The sequence below is a fragment of the Lacerta agilis genome, chromosome 2 (genome assembly GCF_009819535.1).
Source record: "Lacerta agilis isolate rLacAgi1 chromosome 2, rLacAgi1.pri, whole genome shotgun sequence".
In the NCBI taxonomy this organism is placed as follows: Eukaryota; Metazoa; Chordata; class Lepidosauria; order Squamata; family Lacertidae; genus Lacerta; species Lacerta agilis.
Genome location: NC_046313.1, coordinates 9,086,369 through 9,108,859, shown reverse-complemented (window position 1 = coordinate 9,108,859; position 22,491 = coordinate 9,086,369). Strand labels below are relative to the sequence as shown.

Here is a 22,491-nt window from a genome sequence, read left to right as displayed (position 1 = left end):
ATCTGTCTGGAAACTGTAGAAAAGGCTCCCTTTCCTTTAGAAGCTGCAGAAATGTGAGTTGAACCCCATAAAAACGGGGTTTTTCCTCTTTGCTTTTCCCCCTTTGCAAAAAAAGCTGCAAAACTTTTAGCTGATCCTCAAAAAAACAGGTTTTTTCCCTTTGCTAAAAAAGCTGCAAAACTTTTAGCTGATCCTCAAAAGAACCTGGGCTTTTCCCTTTGCAAAAAAGCTGCAAAACTTTTAGCTGATCCTAAAAAAAAACCACAGGGCTTTTCCCTTTGCAAAAAAAGCTGCAAAACTTATAGCTGATCCTCAAAAAAACGGGGCTTTTAGAGGAGGAAAACCAGGGGAAATTTTTTTTCTTGTTTCCTCCTCTAAAAACGAGGTGCGCCCTATGGAGCAAAAAATACGGTAATTAGCAGAGGAGGACCCCAGGTCTGCTATTAACCTTTGGAAAGTGAATTTTGGCAGCCTTGGCTTTCCAAGCAGCGAAAGCAACTCAGAAGGAAACCGGACTATGGTCCCTGGGGTGCAGGGAAGAGATAAGGACTTTCAGCAACAAGAAGGACTCCTGTTGCCCAAGAGCAGGGCTGGGGAACCCGTGGGCTTCCGGGTTTTGTTGTTTGAATGCAACTCTCATGTGCCCTAGTCAGTATTCAAGGATTATGCGAATTGGAGTCCAAAAACACCAGGAGGGCCACAGATTGTCCCATTCCTGCTCAAGGGAAGCTAATGAATTTTAGCGAGTAAAGAGACAGGCACGCTCAAAGGAAACTCGGTTATCGCAGTGACACTCGGGACTCTCTGGTTCCATTTCCATCTTTGCTCTTTGCACCAATCAATCCAGTACCCTAACTTCTTTCTCTGCTCTACTCAGCTTTATATTTATTTCTTAATTTTTCTTTAAATATCACAAACGTACTTTGAATCACCTAACTCTAAGCAACCAGTACACGTCGACCTTAAGAATTTAAGACTCTATTAGCTGAAGAAGAATCACCAAAACAGGGCCTTGTCCTGGCACATTAATTTCACCTGGTATATAAACTTTAAGAAATAAATCTATTCATAAGAGACTTGGAAAAACTTGAATCAATTGAATCATCGTTGTGGCCTGAGTTCTCGTTTTTCTACTATTTTCTTATATTTATTTCTGCCTGCAAGTTGTTAGTCCTCCATTCACACATGCCTCTCATTGTGCTTCACCCGGGCTGCAGATAGGAAGGTACACTTGATCTTAACTTACCTTAAAGACAACTGTAAACAGTTGAAATCGTCAGTAGAATTGGAATAGCACTTGTAGTTTAAGGCTGAATTCTGGACATAATGGAAGAAGTAAAGGGTTTGGATTATCATAAAAGATGCAGGAGGAACTGGTTAATAATAGGACCCACATAGGGGAGGATGGAAGTCCAGGAGACTCCTTGGAATCTTGTTTTTATTATTTATGTTTGATATATCTCTGTAAAAATTTACGTTGAAAAAAAAAATCATATATATATATGAAGGTACGCTTGAATTCACTGTGGGAAACCCGAAACTCAGGGAAAGGTGCATGAAGTCCTTGATTGCAACCCCCCCCCCATATTTTTCTGTGCAAGGGGCAGAAATCCCTGCTGGTAGCAGCTCTGCATCTTACCATCCATTCCTTAGGCCTGCCAGAGTTCTCTGTTTTGTCTGCCACATACAACAAGAGGGATGTAGAAATCCACCTGTTTCCACCAGGAGTAACCTATGTGGTGCCTCCCAGATGTCGGATGACATCTCCCATGATCCTTAACCCTAGGCCATGGTGGCAGGAGCTGATCGGAGCTGGAGTTCAACAGCACCATGAAGGCACCATGTTTGCACACACTCGTTCTCCTGAATCTTGCAGTCCTGTCTTTGCTTCACCTGCATTCCCATTTGTATCTTGTCCCCCTTCCCCCACCCCATCTATCCATCTTTGTTTTCAGTTCTCTCTGTCGCCTTTATTTGTCAGTTCCTTTTAATCCCTGAGGTCCAGTTGCTTGCAACCACAGACCCTCCTTCAGTTAAAGCCATCCCCCTTCCTTTCCCGAAGACTGAATTCTTCCGTTAAAACAAAAATTTGCTTGGGCTACCATTCCAGAGAAGGGGGCCGTGCTGAAACTAGCTTGCCGAAAGCCATGGGGCATCGACACAGGGACGTCATGGGCAAACAAGGTTCCCTAAACTAGGAAAAGTGTGCCATCCTTCTACCGCAGGCACATCCAACAGGTAGATCACTGGTAGATCATTGGCTCCCCCCAAAGAAGCTGAACAACTGTGGCTCCCCTAAAAAAGCTCAACATTTTACCTCCCCCCTAAAACTCAACAACTTTGGCCTGAACCCCACAAAAATGGGTCTAAAATGGGTCTTCCTCCTTCCTAAAAAAAAAAAAGCTCAACAACTTTGACCTGAACCCCCCCAAAAGGGAGGTAGATCACTGCCAGTTTTTAACTCTGTGAGCAGATCGCAGACTCTTGGGAGTTGGCCACCCCTGTTCTACCGCAACCCATCCCACTGATTGCACTGCTGAGAATCAGAATCAAAGCTGGTGTTCTGTAATGCTCTTGCCCACCTCTAATAATAATAATAATAATAATAAATTTATATGCTGCCCATCTGACTGGGTTGCCTCTGGGTGGCTTCCAACAAAAATTACCGGTAGTAAAAACGCAGTTTTGCTTCCTTGGCAAGATTAGGGGGAAGCCAAAATCAATTGAGAGAGTAGCCCCATTGTCTGGTGCTGCCCCGTATGCCACATGCTTCTTCTACAAATGCCAGCTGCAAGGAGGCTCCCACCGGGACACTGGACTTCATTTGCATACACACAGTTTATGAGCCAATCACTAGCCACACCAGAACTCTACAAGACAGTCACATGAGAGAGAGAGAGAGAGAGAGAGAGAGAGAGAGAGAGAGAGAGAGAATGAATATGTGCAGCGGCTCCATCCATCCCACAAAGCTTGAAGGAAAGAGTGTTTATTTTCATGTATGGGCACAGCCAGACTCTTGGGACAGAACCCAGCCTTCTGTTATTAGTGACGTAAAGCCCGCTTTTCTGTGACTACCCAGCACAAATATGAGCTGGATCTCCCTGGTGTTTTGTGTGTTGTCAATAGAATTATGGGAGCTCTTTCTTCCACGCACATCATTGCCTGGGGTTGGCTCTGAGTTCTGTGGACGGTCAGCCGTCAACTGGGTCCCAGTCTATCCCGCTGTGCCACAGTCTTCTTGCATGACCTTGGGCAAGGCATGTAAGACTGGCTGGTCTTCAGTTCCCCCATTATGGGATAATACCCCTGGCCCTGCTTCTCATTACAGAGGAGCGATGAGGATAAATCCTTTAAAGGCTATGAGTCAGTCCAGCTCTAAGGAGATGAAGGGCTCCATAAGCATATTAAAAAGTGAGAGAACCACGTACAGGGAAGGACAGGGAAGAGAAGAAAGGAGTCTTAAATATTGCAGTGGGATGGGAAATCTGTGAATACCCACTATGTAATAATCAGTGCTATGTGTTGCTTCTGTGTTTGAGCAGTTAAAAAAGCTGGGCTATACCTGTAGTCCAGCCAAAGTTATGCATTTTTCAGTTATTCTAGTGGTGGAGTTAAGGGCATACAATATGGAGAAAATAATACCAACCAACCTTTTAAGGTTGTTGTAAGACTTTGAAGGCAGTGCAAAAGGGACAATCGCTAAAGTGCTAAATTAATGTGGTTTTTGTTGGCAGTATTATTAGGTGTAATTTACTGAAATTATAAGATCTTAAAAATTATTGGCTTTGGGTGGATTTGCCTGTTATGATTAGATAAGAATGCCCTTAAAATGAGTAAAAATGTCAGCATTCTTAGATAACTCCATAGCTGAGAATGACTTAAAAGTTTAGCATAGTTATATATCAACAGACGTTGACCTAATAGGCCAGGAGCTAAGTTTATTCGGCTAACGTCTGTAGGTGTATAAATATGCCATATTTTGAGGTAGACAGAAGTGTCGTCTTCCAGAAATAGTTACCCGAGAAACCAGTTACTGTAGCTGTATTGAAAAATATATTCTTTGTATTCCCTTCTGGCTGCTGAAAAGTTCTGTGTGGCCTAGAAATGTCCACAGTGCACCTACAGAAATTGATCTTGTTCTTTTCAATCACCTTGCTTTCTTTCAGCTCTCTCTGTAGCTGAAAACGAGTCCCTTTCTTGCCAAGTAAAAATTCAGTGTGACCCAAAAGTTCTCAGCTGGCCAATTTCTTTTTTTCTTTCTTTTTCACTTCGTTCATTTTGATCTTCTTGCTACTGCTATCTCTGTTAGGTGGGGAAGAGTTCAGTGTAGCTCAAAAGATTGCAGAATACGGCAACTGATGTCACCTTGCGTGCACACACCCCCTCCTTCATCTATAAACATAATGGATAATCTGTGGCTAAGATACCACTTGAAAAGAAGAACTGGGCAAGGCTGGGATTAGAAGGATAAAAATGACGATTTGTCTCCTGCTCTTGTGACCTAGTCTCCATCCCACGATCTGTATTTGTTGTCTGAGCTGCTTATTTTTAGGCTTAAGCCCTGGGTCTTTGTCTAACCCAGCATTCCCCAAACCGGTGCCCTCTAGATGTTTTGGACTACAACTCCCATTATCCCATGCTGGCTAGAACTAATGTGAGTCCTAGTCTAACAACACCTGAAAGATCCCAGACTGAGGGAGGTTGGTATAACCTATCTTTAATGCCCATGCCAAGTTTCAGCTTTGTTCAGTCGTGTCCGACTCTTTGTGACCCCATGGACCAGAGCACACCAGGCACGCCTATCCTTCACTGCCTCCCGCAGTTTGCCCAAACTCATGCTTGTCGCTTCAAGAACACTGTCCAACCATCTCGTCCTCTGTCGTCCCCTTCTCCTTGTGCCCTCCATCTTTCCCAACATCAGGGTCTTTTCTAGGGAGTCTTCTCTTCTCATGAGGTGGCCAAAGTACTGGAGCCTCAACTTCAAGATCTGTCCTTCAGTCAGCACTCGGGGTTGGTTTCTTTAAGGATGGATAAGTTTGATCTTTTTGCAGTCCATGGGACTCTCAAGAGTCTCCTCCAGCACCATAATTCAAAAGCATCAATTCTTCGGCGATCAGCCTTCTTTATGGTCCAGCTCTCACTTCCATACATTACTACTCGGAAAACCATAGCTTTAACTATACTGACCTTTTTCGGCAAGGTGATGTCTCTGCTTTTTAAGATGCTGTCTAGGTTAAGATGCTGTCTAGGTTTGTCATTGCTTTCCTCCCAAGAACCAGGCGTCTTTTAATTTCGTGACTGCTGTCACCATCTGCAGTGATCATGGAGCCCAAGTTTCAGCTTTATATTGTCTCAAACACAGAGTCTGGGCTTCAGAAATGCATGCACACATATGCAATTTTTCAAGGCCACTGGCTAACCCTTCCATGGGCCTGATGCACAGCAATTTGTTCTGAGGTGTAGACTTTGTGTGTGTATCGGTGATTAGAAAAGAGCTTTCTAAGCATATGCAGGTGAAAATGAAGGACAAGCAGAGTCACTAGACCGGCTGGGATATGCCGATGCCGTTGTATCACCTAGTGACGTGGAATTGGCCAGTGGAAAGGTTTCCCTTTAGTAATGTCTTTGAGTCCACTGCCAGATGGCACTTCTGCTCAAAGCGCAGCCCAAATAAAAGAGGAGGACAGGTTCCAGGAACTGGAGGCTTCCGAAAGCAGTCCTGGTGCCCTGCCGATAGGGTAATGTAATCTATTTTGCTGCTCAGTGATTCAAGCATGCAGGTTCCACAGAATTCTTCAGCACAGAGGGCATCTGCTCCGCATTCACTTAGCTGAGTGCTGTACTGCTCTACATGCCCTCTTCCCCTGTCATGGCTGCCACCATGGAATGAATTTAAACAGTGCCCCAAAACCTTAAAATACCAGGAGCGCTTCTGATATTAATCATCTCTATTTGTACCTTAAAGGCAGGAGTAAGGAACAGAGCAGGAAATAACCAATTGCAGTGACGTGTCTTTGCCATTTCTGAAGCACCTCTTCAGATCTGGATAAATACAGGTTTCTGACTTTCCACATGTGGCTAGCAGGATGCAAATTTTAAAACCTGTGCATGCGCTAAGGACACCCTCTGCTTGCTCCTTTAAGTTGTGGATAGGAAGGGGACGTGTTTCAGAAGCAACCCCAATAGCCAACCCATGAGAGAATGCACAAACAACAAAGGAGGCAGATGGTTGATAAATTCAGCACCATGGAGAGAGCTTGGGCCGTAGCGAAGCTGTGGATCAAGGGCATATCGCTACCTGCATGACAAATTTAATAAACCAGTTCCAAGTGGCTCCCAACAGAAACATTTGGGAAACTGTAAATATCAGGGGCGCCAATCAGAGAGGGAAGAGTCTTTTAGCCCCAGACCCAGACTCACCCCTACCCCACCTTTCAGTTCACTTGTAATTATGGGAGCCTTCTAAAGTTTAATATTGGGATAAAAATGCCTATGATGATAATTCCTCAGATGCCAACTCTACAAACTGAATGGCTATTATTACACTTTTTAAAAATGGGCCTGTATACTGAGAGTATGCATGCCAAACGCCCAAACCCTTCTGTTTTAAATAGGAAAGAAAGGTGACTGTCCTATTAACCATATGTATGCAATTGCAACATATTTTTAAAAATCTGCCTCTCCCCAAAAAACAAACAAACACCCCACTTAAAAGGTTTATAAATTATCTAATGCTGGTCTTACTCAGAGAAGACCCACTGAAATTAATAGACATGAATGATAAACTTAGGTTGATTAATTTTACTTTGAGTAAAATGTGTTTGGAGACCCCTCTGAATTTTGAGTATAGCCAACGTTGGGCCCTTGAAACCTTTCTGACAATACTGCTATGCTCATCCCTGAAAAAAAAAGATTCCTTAGGATTTTTGTTCTTCAAAGAGATGGAGGGTGATCCCACAGGAGCAGGTTTTGTGCTGGCTGCTTTAAACTTGACCACATGGCACCTTGCTTGGTGCAGGAAAGCATTGATCAGGAACAATGCGCTGTGTGCAGACCCAGGCGCGCGTGCACACACACGTTCACAAACCTTTCTCTGGCAGGTGTCCAAGAATTAGGACTGCTCCTCTCATCCCAAAACCCTGCATAGGTAGGCAGGCTTTTGGGGGGGTATTTATTTATTCCATAGAGTTATAGCCTGCTTTGCATCCCCGAAGCAGCTCACATTCATACAAATGGATGCATTAAGAGCAACACAATAACAAGCAAACAAAAGAGTTGGCTATCCATTCATTCATTTATTAACAAGCAAACAAAAGAGTTTAGTTAGAGCACGATCAAGTGTCGACTGTTGTTTTCTCCATTATTGAAAATATTAATAGATGCTCTGCTGACAGACGTCATCTGGATCATTACTGTGGTGTTGTTGTTGTTGTTGTCACCATCTCCTGCCTCTCTCTTGGCCTTTCTTGCAGGGCAATTGAGGACACAACTAGAGCCTTGGTGGATCAGGCCAAAGGCCCATCATCTAACCGAGCATCCTATGGAAAGGCCATAAGCAGGACATGAGCGCAACAGCACTCTCCCCTTCCTGTGGTTTCTGGCAACTGGTATTCAGTGGTATCCTGCCTCTTGGTGGTAGATGGCACCATGACAAGAAAGAGGGTCATGTTGGAGCTGAAGCCCCCACAGCTGTGTTCCTCTTCCCTTTGCTCCTTAAATCACCAAACATCCCTTCCGCAATCCTCCTTACCACTCGGCAAGCATATAACAGCAGCAAGTGGGAGTCAAACAGTCTTCTCCAGCTTGGAGTTCCGAAGGGACAGAGAGATCCTCCTTGGTTGTATGGTGCTTTTTTCGGGGGGGGGGGTTCCAAAGCTCAGTACAACTGTGTGCATGTGCTGCCGAGACCACATAACACCGGTCCTGAAAGACCTACATTGGCTCCCAGTACGTTTCCGAGCACAATTCAAAGTGTTGGTGCTGACCTTTAAAGTCCTAAATGGCCTCGGCCCAGTATACCTGAAGGAGCATCTCCACCCCCATCGTTCTGCCCGGACACTGAGGTCCAGTGCCGAGGGCCTTCTGGCGGTTCCCTCCCTATGAGGTTACAGGGAACCAGGCAGAGGGCCTTCTCAGTAGTGGCACCTGCCCTGTGGAACGCCCTCCCATCAGACATTAAGTAAATAAACAACTATCTGAATTTCAGTAGATATCTGAAGGCAGCAATGTTTAGGGATATTTTTAATGTTTGATGTTTTATCGTGTTTTTAATATTCTGTTTGAAGCCGCCCAGAGTGGCTGAGGAAACCCAGCCAGATGGGCGGGTTGTACATAATAAATGGTGATGATGATGGTGATGGTGATGGTGATGATGCAAAAATCACAATGTGGGGAAAACCATGAAGCCAGCCAATGCCTCTATGTGGCTCCATCCTTATTTCAGACATTGTGATATATTGGCATTAGTATGTCGCGATGTTTAGCTGGTGATATATCGCAATGTTGTCAACCAGATATCGCCCAGCCCTAGTTGCAGCACCTACAGCACCCGGGTGTTGTTGGGCTACGACTTCCACATTCCCTGAATATCGGCAATCCAGGCTGAGGACCTGATGTTTGACATCATCGGGAGGGCCCTATTTTCCCCATCCTTGGTTGAGAGCATGAGTTATGAGCTCAATTCACAGCTTAGCCGTGAACTCACCAGATGGGCTCACACATCCCCTGCCACATGGGGAGAACAAATGCCGACCTTCCTTTCTGAACATGGTTGTGCTGCCTGCATAGATGGAGAGGTCTCTCCTGCTGCATTGTAATACAAACCAAGGTGCTTGTTGCAAGCATCGCTGAGATGATCTGCACAAAAGGGTCGATACAAATGCTAAAGTTGATGCTTTTGAATTATGGTGCTGGAGGAGACTCTTGAGAGTCCCATGGACTGCAAGAAGATCACACCTATCCATTCTCAAGGAAATCGGCCCTGAGTGCTCACTGGAAGGACAGATCCTGAAGTTGAGGCTCCAGTACTTTGGCCACCTCATGAGAAGAGAAGACTCCCTAGAAAAGACCCTGGTGTTGGGAAAGATGGAGGGCACAAGGAGAAGGGGACGACAGAGGATGAGATGGTTGGACAGTGTTCTCGAAGCTACTAACATGAGTTTGGCCAAACTGCGAGAGGCAGTGAAGGATAGGCGTGCCTGGCGTGCTCTGGTCCATGGGGTCACGAAGAGTCGGACATGACTGAACGACTGAACAACAACAACAACATTCAAATCTTATAGCGCTTATGAGAAGTGTTTGAGCTTGGGGTTTAGGGAATGATATTCATGGCTGGTCATCTAGCTTTGCATGTACAGTCGTACCTCGGGTTACGTACACTCCGGGTTATGTACTTTTCAGGTTACGAACTCCGGTAACCCGGAAGCGCAACCCGGAGCACACGTGATACGCAGATGCGCAGAAGTATTATGTGCAGTTCGCACATGCGCAGACGCGTTTGCACATGCGCAAACCGCTACTTCTGGGTTTTTCACACACTTGTTCAGGTTGCGTAATTTTCAGGTTACAAATTGTAACCCGGAACCAATTATGTACGCAACCCGGGGTACCACTGTATACTGTACCTGTATTGCTGTGCAAGGAGGAGGCAGGATATGATGCATTTAGAAGATTTTTATTATGATTAATGTAGCACCATCAGTAAATGCTTTTCTCTCGCGCACGCACACACGGTCCTTTGTGTTCCTTAGCTTTTCAACAGCATAGTTCTTCTTTTTCTTCTAAAAAGAACCAAGATATATTTCATCTAGGTGGGGTTTCCCCCCCCCAAGTGAGAGGTTTTTTTCCTTGAAAAATAATGGCAACTGACAGCCTTGGGATATGAGGAGAATTGATTGCTTTGGGGCCCCTCTAAGACTAGAATCAGATGCAGAATTTCCTTTGCACACCATAAAACCCTGGCCTTGATCTCCCAGAAGAAGGAAGCCAACAGAACCATCTCTCCACAGGCTCTCAACACGCTGTCTCGGCACACAGATGTTTCCATCAAAAGACTGCTTCCCACTGTCTTTTTTTATTATTTTATTTAAACAAAACCCTCCCCCACCTCCATCACTTCTGATGGACTTTGAATTCTTTTCATCTGACATATGCCTGTCATCTTCTGTTTCCCGTTTAAGATAAAATATCCAAAACTTGTTTCTTCTACCTTTGGTTTCTTGATCCTATCAAGACCATATCTGCAACGGAGGCTTCTCTGCCAGGGCTAATAGAAATAAGAATTCTTTAAAAAATAAAAAACCACAAAAAACCCCTGCCTCTGTGCCTCAGTTCTGATCCGATAAGGTCTCACAGGGGTTGTTACTTACAGTGTTAGAAAGATTCACAAAATATTGCACGGTACATTCAGCATCCTGTCAAGTTTGGCCCTCTTGCTTGCAGTTAATTTTAAATATTAACATTTCTGCTATTAGGAATATTAACAAGGTGATAAATAAATGGGTAGCCATTTTTGAAAAGGCAGCCTGCTTAAAGCATACCAATTTTTTTATTTAATATGTTTACAGGTGAAACTCGAAAAATTAGAATATCGTGGAAAAGTCCATTTATGTAAGCAATTGTTTTCACTAGCTACTGGAGTTTAATATATGAGATAGACCCATGACACGCAAAGCGAGATATGTCAAGCCTTTGTTTGTTATAATTGTGATGATTATGGCGTGCAGCTGATGAAAACCCCCAAGTTGAGATTGTTAATTTGGGGTTCTCATCAGCTGTACGCCATAATCATCACAATTAAAACAAATAAAGGCTTGACATATCTCGCTTTGCATGTCATGAGTCTATCTCACATATTAGTTTCACCTTTTAAGTTGAATTACTGAAAGAAATGAACCTTTCCACGATATTCTAATTTTTCGAGTTTCACCTGTAGATGCTTCCTTTCCACATGATAGTCTGAAAGGTGGGTAACATAAACATATAAAATACCATTCAGATTATTTTAAAAAATAACAATAATAACCAATGCTCATCCTACACAGAGCAGACCTACTGAAGTTACTGGTCATAGCTAACATACCGGTAGTTGGCTACAACCCTAAAAATGTAATTCTATTTAGAAATAGGTTCCATTGGGCTTATTCCCAGGTAAACAGATAGAGGATTACAGCCTTAAAGACACAAAAATAATGAGAGTCAAGCATGGGCAAGAAAGGACGAGACTCAAAGCTGAACATTTGATCAACTGAATTGCAAAGGTGCCGTGTGTGTGTCCGTGCGTGTGTGTGCGTGTATGTGTGTCCCCCCGTCCATCCCTGCAGCTGAGAGATGCCCTGCAAGTTCTTCTTTTATTCTTTTATCCGTCTTTGCTTTCTGATGCTAAACTTCTTTTTCTTGCTCACTGCTCCGATCGCGTAATCCCCTTGGCACTTTTAAGACCGTCTTTGTTGGTTTCGCCATGCACTATATTAACACAAAAGCTTCTTAGCATCCTTTCTAAAGGTCTTGTGTCCTTTTCCTTCTGGCTTTCCATTAAGCGTCCCATTTTTTCCAGGCCAGCAATTCCATCTCCTTAATCAGTCCATTTGTTTGGGGCTCCCATACATGCCTTGTAGCTTTTCCCCATGCTACTCTGCTCACCCTTAGGCCTGTGTTCTCTCTCTCTCTCTCTCTCTCTCTCTCTCTCTCGGTTTCTTTTACTTTGTCCATATACAAGTCCCTTTTTGAGACCTGCCTTTCTTACACTGCTTCCGGGGAACCAATTTTAGAAGAAAGCCTCTGAACTGTTTTCCCTAGCAGCCATTTTAAACTTGTGTTACGCTGTAGCTGCTTTGCATTTAACTGCTACTGAAGTCAGCTAGACCCTGTACCAAAGGACTTTCAGACTCCTTCAGATGGACTGGAGAAGGTTAGGGAAGATCATGGCATATTGCAAGGGGCACCTTAAGCAGAGTGGGAAGCTTATCGCATTAGTAACAGGGGTGGCCAACTCCCAAGAGACTGCAATCTACTCACAGAGTTAAAAACTGGCAGTGATCTACCCCCTTTTTAGGGGGTTTGGGTCAAAATGGTTGAGTTTTTTCAGGGAGGAGGTGAAATGTTGAGCTATTTTTAGGGGAGCCACAGTTGTTCGGCTTCTTTGGGGGGAGCCAATGATCCACCGGTGATCTACCACAGATCGCGATCAACCTGTTGGACATGCCTGCATTAGACGAATGCCTTAGAGCTACGGAACGAGCAGCTAGAAGTACCAAAGTTCCTCCTTGTCCCAACAGGGGGGACCTGCAGCTACAGTTCTGCAGTTTTTAATTAAGCCATTTTCTCCATGCCATCACAAACACTCACCGGACCCCCACCACCACCGGCTGGAGACCCAAGAAGGTCACCACTGCCTGTCAAAGTAATGGTGTTGTCTAGTTCAGTGGCTAGTTCATTAGTGTTGCTTTAAACTGGGGAAAGGGACTGGGCTAAATCTAACAGAGTGAATGAATACATAAGCAACGGATAATGAATGACTCCAATAGTGGCTTAGGAATGAGACTTAACAGGAAAGAGTGTTGACTGGCTTATAGCCTTGGTTCTAGTATCAAACAATATGCAAACTCATACCACACCAGTTGAGGAGTGGCGATGTTCAACAGAGAAGCATTATCTTCCCACAGGAATTCTCTCCCTAGCCACTGGCCCCAAGATTCCTTTCATAGATGTGCTACTGTCACAAACCTACATCTGGAAATAAAGGGGGGGAGGGAATCACAACTGAAAAGTAGTGGACAGGTGAAGGGTGCAGCAATCCACACACACACACACAGGGGCGTAGCAAGGGGGGTGGGGGTGGGCCGCCCTGGGTTCCATAATGAAGGGGGTGACAAATTATCAAGGAACAATTTAAAAAAAAAAAATTAAAAAAATTGAATTTATTTTTAAATGCCTGCTCCGAAGGTCTTATCTTACTATACTAGGGATTATATAGCTATATATGAAATTTCATGCATATCAGTTAATATCTTGACCCTCCTCCACCAAAATAGCTGTTCACTTGGCTGTTTTCCTATGTCATGAAGGCTGAAATTTCAGTTCAGAGAACACTTACTGTTCCCAACCCTAACCCTGTGGAAAGCCATCTAATTAGACTTTAATTTGATTTTGAGATTTTTTTAGGAGGTAATTTAATTATTGTTTGGTTTTATACCAATGTTATGTATCTGATGTTAGCCACCCTGAGCCCGACTTTGGCCGGGGAGGGCGGGATATAAATAAAAGTTGTTTTATTATTATTATTATTATTATTATTATTATTATTATTATTTGTTATTATTCCTTTGTAAGAAAATATGAAATAACGTAAAACCATTTTGCGGGGGGGGGATCAATGGGGGGGTTGACAAGAAATTTTCCGCACCGGGTACCAGCTGACCTTCCCATGCCTGGGGGGGGGGTTGACAAAATTTTTTTTGCCCCCAGGTACCAATTTACCTTGCTACACCCCTGCGACACGCGGCAATTCTTCACTCATAATCACCTCCCATTGGGGTAGAAATACATGCACTTGTAAGTCACTTGCAGTTTTGCTCCTTGAAGTGTTCCCTGCGGGCGGTTCTACAGCAGTCGAATGAAAAGGGACTTCTGCGATGGGCAGCAACAGGGCAGGATTATGGGATGTATAAGATGTAACTAACTCTATGATCCAATTCCCTTTTGATACCCAGGCTTGGGATATAGTTATTAATATGTCAAAACGTTGCTCTTCAAACCTGACAAACTCAGTAATGCCATTGGTAGTCTTATTCAACGTTCTTTTTTCTTTGTCTCTTTCTATCTCTTTCCCCCTTAGGGACTAGCTGGACGTTACCTCAAGCTAGACACCGTCATGGCATGCCTCCACGAGACCCGCACACCTTCTCCATCCTTTGGCAGTTTCAACACTATCTTGACGGAGAGCTCCCTCCGCAAGCTGGACCCCGACGCCTCGGACTGCACCCCTGAGAAGGACCTGACGCCCACCCAGTGCGTGCTGAGGGATGTGCTGCCCATCGACGGGGGCGGAGGCGGGGGCAGCGGGCACAGCCCCAGTCCCAGCGAGGAGGCGCACGACCAGTTTGCCAACAGTGTCCTGCAGCTCCACGAGAATGAAGCTGGCGGGGGAGGCGGGGCCGGCGCAGGGGCCGGGGCCGGGAACCCCGAGGTGCGGCCTACCCGTTACCATGCCGACCAAGTGCGGATCCACTGCCACGCGGGGAGTGGCTTCCTGGAGGGCCTGTTTGGTTGCCTCAAGCCCGTCTGGACCATGATTGGCAAGGCATATTCCACTGAACACAAACAACAACAGGAAGGTGAGGAGACAGTGGTGGGCATTAAAGGAATCTTAGTGCGATAGGAACAACAATGGGAGGGAGCAGAGCTCAGGGGCAGTGTGCAAAAAGTCCTCGATTTGATCACCTTTATTATTATTATTATTATTATTATTATTATTATTATTATTATTACATATTGCTTTTTATTAACAGTTACAGGTAGGTAGCCGTGTTGGTCTGCCATAGTCAAAACAAAATAAAATAAAAAATTCCTTCCAGTAGCAGCTTAGAGACCAACTAAGTCTGGTGACTTCTATTTCAGTGTATCTGAAGAAGTGTGCATGCACACGAAAGCTCATACCAAGAACAAACTTAGTTGGTCTCTAAGGTGCTACTTGAAGGAATTTTTTATTTTATTTTGCTTTTTATTTACTTAGACAATTCAAAGTGACTTACAGCAATAAGTAAGCAATAAATAAGCAGTAAGTAAGCCACTTTCCAGCATCCCAGGTTTGTTCTGTCTTTATTGCACTTTCGTTCCAATTTATTTGTGGGGTGGTTAACACAACAATGAGCATTCATCCTGATTTTCTTGTGGGGCGTTTGCATATCTTCCTGTTAGTTCACCCCCACGCTTTTCCGTGCATTCCTTCTCCACTTTCCAAACTGCAAAACGTTTGGGGTTTTTTGGTTTGATTTTGAAAAGCAGGTTTGTATCTCCAGAGTGACACGACCGTTTAATAATGCACTTTAAAGGTGGAAACCTAAAGTTTGGCGTGTGCTTGAATTCGTCCCACAAATTTCTGGCAATCTGGAAGTGCCCTAAATCAGACGTGGTGGCAGCAGGGATGTTATCTACCACTTTGGCCAGAGGCCATTCGTTTGCCCTGTGATCTTTCTGGCTCATTACTGCCCAGACAAACACGGCAACGCCAACCTCTCGGGTGGCATCTGTGCCCAGGCGTGGCTCCGAACAGCTTCACTGGTTATATAACTTGAGATGCAAAGCGCATCCTTGGGAGAATCAGTCTCCATCATGGGGACACATTCAGTGGTCAGGGATTGCTGCGATGCGCTCTACCTGGGATTGCCTTTGAAACGGCAGCTGATCCAGAACGCAACCGTTAGACTCTTAATGTTTTCTAGCCAAAGGGATCGTATTGCATACTTCTCTCCTGAAAAGATCAGCACTATTTTCAAGTTTGCTTCTGGGCCCAAGTCAATGTGCTGTTTTCGACCACTGAAGCCTTCAGTTAAATAACTGCTTATTTAATGTGAGCTGCTCCAGTTAACCCGCGAATACAAAGAACTGCAGGGAGAAGGAACATCCTCTAGCAGCGTTGTAATATAGATTGAGTATGTGCACCTGCCAAGATGGGTTTTGTTACAAATCCCGCGGGGAGATTTTTTCCATCCTAGGCAGTAATTGTGGTAGGCGTTGCTTACTTGAATTCATTCTCAATACTCTAGGCTTGTTAAGCAGGGCAGCTTAACCCTTTCCTTACGGTGAGGTGTGTTGATTGCTTACCGTGCAAATAGATGTAAGGTGAGGAACAGGATTGGATTAATGGCTGCTGGTGTCACCCATTGGTAGTAACATGCCTCCATAAATAGGAAGCCGTCTTATACTGAGTCAAGCTATTGGTCAATCTAGCTCAGGCCTACAATGCCTGGCAGATGCTCGCTAGTTTTTCAGAGTGGGTTCTCTCTCAACCCTACCTGAAGATTGTTGTTGTTGTTCAGTCGTGTCCGACTCTTCGTGACCCCATGGACCAGAGCACGCCAGGCACCCCTATCCTCCACTGCCAAACTCATGTTAGTAGCTTCGAGAACACTGTCCATCCATCTCATCCTCCGTCGTCCCCTTCTCCTTGTGCCCTCCATCTTTCCCCACATCAGGGTCTTTTCTAGGGAGTCTTCTCTTCTCGTGAGGTGGCCAAAGTACTGGAGCCTCAACTTCAGGATCTGTCCTTCTAGTGAGCACTCAGGGCCAATTTCCTTGAGAATGGATAGGTTTGATCTTCTTGCAGTCCATGGGACTCTCAAGAGTCTCCTCCAGCACCATAATTCAAAAGCATCAATTCTTCGGCGATCAGCCTTCTTGATGGTCCAGCTCTCACTTCCGTACATTACTACTGGACCTGAAGATGCTGGGGTTTAAACCTGGGAACTTTTGCATGCAGATCAGATGATGTACTGCCGAGTACATCATCCAGGAAAAGTACTGCCATGCAGCTTATAGACAGAAGAGGCGTATGGGGGTCCCCTTACAGAATTCCCCAAGCAAAGGCCTTGCGTCTCAGTTTTCTGATGGTGCCTCTTCCCATTGGCTACCCCTGCTCTAGAGTGTGCCAGTTGTGGCCTCCCCTGGCCTTGCAGCTTTGTGAGCTGGCAACCCTAAGGACTAAAAAGTAGCGAGTGGGGTGGGTTATGGGCATTTCACCTGTTGGTGACCTCACGCTATCGAAGTGAATGTGGACCATCTTTTTATTACGATGCTGGGGTGTGTGTTCATACGCAAGGGGTCACCAACCCATTTTCTCTCACCTGTGGTCTTATGAAACAAATAGGACAGGTATTTCCAGCTGTTGCAACAGAATGCCTCTTACATAAAGCGGTACCTTGGTGCTCGAACGGCTTGGCTCCCGAACAAATCGGCTCCCGAACGCCGCAAACCCAGAAGTGAGTGTTCTGGTTTGCAAACGTTTTTCAGACGCTGAATGTCCGACGCAGCTTCCGCTTGAGTACAGGAAGCTCCTGCACCCAGTCAGAAGCTGCGACTTGGTTTTCTTTCTTTTCTTTTTTAAAAAAATAAGCCTTTATTAAATTTGTGTTTTTTAAGAAAAGAAATTCAAACATAAAACAAAACAAAACATTAAATCTTACATCACACAAATAATAACAGACATACATTTACAATAGTCTCTTTCGGATTATAAATCAAATTTAAAATATGACTTCATATTGCTTCTACAACGGTTTTCTTAGTATAATACTCATTTCATTACTCTAACTAATAATTTTATTACTCTCATTCTTTAAAAATATATATATATATAGTTTAAATCTCCCACGTGCGTATCTTAATCTAAGCAAATCATTAGTTCCGTTTTCAAACCTGCTTTTCTTAAATATTCTTCCACATATTTCCATTCTGCTTTTGTTTTCTGCTTTGGTATATCTCTTATTGCCGCTTACATCCTTGCTAAATTCATATATTCTATTAGCTTAATTTGCCATTCTGGGACTGTTGGTATTTTTTCTCCTTTCCAGGTTTTAGCTATAAGTATCCTAGCTGCGGCACAAGCGTACAAAAGGATGCTTTTTCTGTCTTCAGGAATATTCTCAGGGGTCATACTTAATGGAAATATTTCAGAATTTTCATATATAATATTCCAACATTCATAAATCTTTGGGCATTTCCACCAAGAGTGGAAATACGTACCTATTTCATCTTGGCATTTCCAGCACTTACCCAAATTTGTTCCATATATTTTTGCCAACTTCTCTGGGGTTTCAAATGGTTTCAGGAGTTGAACAGACTCCCGGAACAGATTAAGTTTGAGAACCAAGGTACCACTGTACTTCCTCCTCCTTTGAAAACACGTGGATGGTTCAGGACAATTTTCAGGCTCAAAATGTAGAATCAAGTCCCATGTTCCCTTCCCTCTGGTCCTTTTTCTTATGCTCCCCCAGCTACACTGGAGCTAACTTTCTGTGACCAGTTCATGCATGTCTGAGATTTAAATGGCCCCATGATGTAGGCAGGGGACAACTGCTTGGGGAGAAGCAAAGAACTGTGGGGAGCATTGGCCCATGAGGCAAGGGGAGGTGACCACCTCAGGGGGCAGGATCCACAGGGGCAACAGATCCCCATGTAGATATTTATTCCCCCGTTGCTCCTGATGTAGGGAACTGTTCCTTGGCAGGGAAGGCGGGCACCATTTTGTGGTTCGCCTCAGGTGCCAAAATGTATTGAACCAGGCAGCGCTCCATCACAGGGACATAGGAACCTGCTTGTTAGGTCCTCAGTTAGTTGCTCATGAGTAAGCAGGCAAAACTCCAAGTTTCCTTTAATAGTTTTATTCTGCAAACTATGTACAGTGCAGAGCTAATAAGTTCATGTCTGTATCAAGCGTCGTCAGAATCCGGGAATGGCCCCTTCCGGTTCTGACCCCAACAAAAGAGCTTCGGTATATGGAAACCCCACCTCCCATCCTTTTGTTTCACCCCTCGACGCCTTTGGGGCGCCGGAACCTGCGTGCCTCCTTCATCGCCCCTTGAGCTAGGGGAGTGCAGGGTCTCTCCAGCATCCTCAGAGCCTCTTCCCTCCATACCCTGAAATGCCTGCCCCTCCCCGCTGGAAGCCTCACTGCTTCCTCCGCTGCCAGAGGAGGTGCTGCTGGTCAGGTGGGGCCGGGGCTCTCTGTAGCATCCCGAGAGCCCTTCCACCACCTTGCGCTGCGCCGGGGACAGTTCCCTGACACTGCTCTGCAGAGTCAGACTGTTTGTCCTTGTAGCTCAGAATTGTCAACACTGACTGGCGAAAGCTCGCCATGGTTTCAGGAAGGAGACATTCCCAGCCCTACCTGGGGATATCAAGGATTGAACCTGCGCCCTTCTTCCCTTCCCCTCAGCCCTGGAAATTCCTCCCTCCTTCCCTCCCCCCCTCTCACTCTCTCTCTCTCTCTCACACACAGCTTCTACAGTTTCCGTACACGTTGGCCTCACACTTTCAAGCTATCTTCACCGCCATGAGGGATAGAAACTCGGTCTGAGTATTTTTTTTTAACCAAGAGCTGAGATTCTCAGAATACTGAACGTTACGTCTCTGCCGTGTTTCCGTTTGCCCTTCCAATACACCCTTGCTTTCGCGATTCCTACGTGAGGGTTATGTCTCCCTCAAGCCCTGTGATCTTGGCAGAAGGAATGACTCACTTCCATGCTGGTAGAGAGTCTGCCTTCCTCCTTCTCCTTCTCCTTTCCTTGAACGGTTGTCGACAGCCACCTTCTCTCCCTCCCAAATGCAGACCCCTGGGAAGTGCCCTTTGAAGAAATCATGGACCTGCAGTGGGTGGGCAGTGGGGCCCAAGGCGCTGTGTTCCTAGGACGCTTCCATGGGGAGGAGGTGGCCGTCAAGAAGGTGCGAGACCTCAAGGAGACGGACATCAAGCACCTGCGGAAACTGAAGCACCCCAACATCATCACCTTCAAGTGAGTGTGGGGTCTGGGTGATGGGGTGCCTTGTGGGGGGTGATCTGCCGGCTTCCAGTAGGACAGTGCCCAAGTGTGGTGTGGACATTGCCTTTCCCAAGCAATAGACCCTCCTCCTGCTGGGTTGTTCACCTGCTCGCCTGCGCTGGGCATGAGCCATCGTTCCCATGAGAGCATATACCATATTTTTCGCTCCATAGGGTGCACCGGACCATAGGGCGCGCCTCGTTTTTAGAGGAGGAAACAAGAAAAAAAATGTTTTTCTGGTTTTCCTCCTCTAAAAGCCCTGGGTTTTTTTGAGGATCAGCAAAAAGTTTTGCAGCTTTTTTGCAAAGGGAAAAGCCCTGGTGTTTTGAGGATCAGCTAAAAGTTTTGCAGCTTTTTTTGCAAAGGGGGAAAAGCAAAGAGGAAAAGCCCCATTTTTATGGGGTTCAACTCACATTTCTGCAGCTTATAAAGGGAGCCTTTTCTACAGTTTCCAGACAGCTAATCCAGTGTTTTTCAACCACTGTTCCGCGGCACACTAGTGTGCCGCGAGAAGTTGCCTAGTGTGCCGTGGGAAAAATTGAAAAATTACTTTATATATAGTCAATATAGGCACAGAGTTAAATTTTTTAACATTTTCTAATGGTGGTGTGCCTCGTGATTTTTTTCATGAAACAAGTGTGCCTTTGCCCAAAAAAGGTTGAAAAACACTGAGCTAATCTAATCAGCCAGTCACATGTCGCTGGGGAAACAAACAACCTCCCTCTGCAGCACATTCAACAAAGGAGGGCGGGGCTGAAAGGGAGCCAGGACTCTTATCTCTCTCCCGATCTCTTGCTGATCAGCTGCTGAGCAGGGTCCTTTCAACACCCCCTTTCTCTCTTTGTAAAATAGAAAGCATGATCCTCTTTTGGCCCCTGGGCAATTCAGGTCCAGGGACCACCATTTGCTCCATAAGACACGCAGATATTTCCCCTTACTTTTTAGGAGGAAAAAAGCATGTCTTATGGAGCGAAAAATATGGTAGCTAACTGTGTGTGTGCTTTGTTCAGCCTTCTGCAACTTGGTGCCCACCAGAGAATTTATATAAAGCGTGTTTATAAAAGTGTTTGTTACTGCGCTGTCATACAATATCAGAGCATTACACAACAATATACATTCAGGTAGGTAGCCGTGTTGGTCTGACGCAGTCAAAATATATATATAAAATTGTCCAGTAGCACCTTGGAGACCAACTAATTTTGTTCTTGGTATAAGCTTTTGTGTGCATGCACTTCTGAAGAAGTGTGTATCTGAAGAAGTGTGCATGCACACGAAAGCTTATACCAAGAACAAAATTAGTTGGTCTCTAAGGTGCTACTGGAAAAAGTTTTTACATACAACAATATACAGTAAAAGAAGAAAATCATTAAATTCAGGACAGAATATGTTAGGTCCCTTGATTTCAGTAGGTCTGCTCTGAGTAAGGCTTAGGTGTTGGTGTTGTTGGTGTTGTTGTTGTTGTTGTTGTTGTTTTACTTATACCCCACCCATCTGGCCAGGCCTCCCCAGCCACTCTGGGCGGCTTCCAACAGAATATTAAAAACACAATAAAACATCAAACATTAAAAACTTCCCTAAACAGAGCTGCCTTCAGATGTCTTCTAAAAGTCAGAGAGTTGTTTATTTCCTTGACATCTGGTGGGAGGATGTTCCACAGGGCGGGTGCCACCACCGAGAAGGCCCTCTGCCTGGTTCCCTGTAACCTCACTTCTCACAGTGAGGGAACCGCCAGAAAGCCCTCGGAGCTGGACCTCAGTGTCCGGGCTGAGTGATGGGGGTGGAGACGCTCCTTCAGGTATACAGGACTGAGGCCATTTAGGGCTTTAGGGCCACCCTTTGACTTCTGCATGGCGGGAATATCATAAATTGCAGTTGGAAGGAACAGTAACGCTAATCTGGTCCAACCCAAGCTATGCAGAAATCACAGCTAAATAGCTGATAGATGGCCACCCAAACTCTGCTTTAAAATCTCCAATGAAGGAGACTCCATCTGCCGTATGAAGGTAAGAGTTGCATCCAGTATACCTGAAGGAGCGTCTCCACCCCATCCACCAGATGTCACCCTCCCACCAGATGGAACACCCTCCCACCAGATGTCAAAGAGAAAAACAACTACCAGACCTTTAGAAGACATGTGAAGGCAGCCCTGTTTAGGGAGGCTTTTAATGTTTAATAGATTATTGCATTTTAATGTTCCGTTGGAAGCCGCCCAGAGCGGCTGGGTAAAAATAATAAATTATTATTATTATTATTACTACTATTATTATTACTATTATTATTATTATCTGTTGGCCCACTCACTTTTGCCTTTGACCACTCCTTCTTTTGCTTCTGGGCCCACCCACCACTGGCCTGCGGCCCCCACGAGGTTGCACACAAGGAAATACGGCCCTTGGACCGGAAGCAATGCCCCAGCCCTGTGATAAAGCTTACAGAATTCTGTATCACTGCTTCGTGTTATGCTGAGCACTGCTTAACCACATGTTCCTGCTGGCCTCTAACATGCCCTGTGCTTCTTCCTTCCTCTTAGGGGTGTTTGCACCCAGGCCCCCTGCTACTGCATCATCATGGAGTTCTGTGCCCAGGGGCAGCTGTACGAAGTGCTGCGTGCCGGGCGCAAGGTCACCCCCTCGCTGCTGGTCGACTGGTCCATGGGCATCGCCGGCGGCATGAATTATCTGCACCTGCATAAGATCATCCACCGTGACCTCAAGTCACCCAAGTAAGAAGGGGAGGGGGCAGAGTTACAGTGGGGAGGCGTGGCTGGGAGTTACCGGGGGACAGTGAGCACTAGGGCTGGGTGATCTCTGGTTTTACAGACACACCCCTAAGACTGCATTCATGGAAGACCATCTTAGTCGGCCACGAGTGATTGCCAAGAAAGGGGGGGGGGTTGGCATCGCAATACACCACCAACTAAACATCGTGTTATACAGATATATCACAATGTCTGAAA

At 45.3% G+C, this 22,491-nt stretch overlaps 1 protein-coding gene across 1 annotated transcript in view; it reads left to right on the top strand.

Moving 5' to 3' along the window:
- The window catches only part of MAP3K12 (mitogen-activated protein kinase kinase kinase 12), a 110,356-nt gene that overhangs the window by 64,729 nt on the left and 23,136 nt on the right, over nucleotides 1-22,491 (top strand). Inside the window, exons 2-4 of the mRNA XM_033138514.1 lie at nucleotides 13,835-14,333; nucleotides 19,325-19,508; nucleotides 22,066-22,257. Coding sequence (XP_032994405.1) covers nucleotides 13,871-14,333; nucleotides 19,325-19,508; nucleotides 22,066-22,257 — 839 coding nt within the window. The 5' untranslated portion in view covers nucleotides 13,835-13,870. The remainder of the gene's footprint in view (nucleotides 1-13,834; nucleotides 14,334-19,324; nucleotides 19,509-22,065; nucleotides 22,258-22,491) is intronic.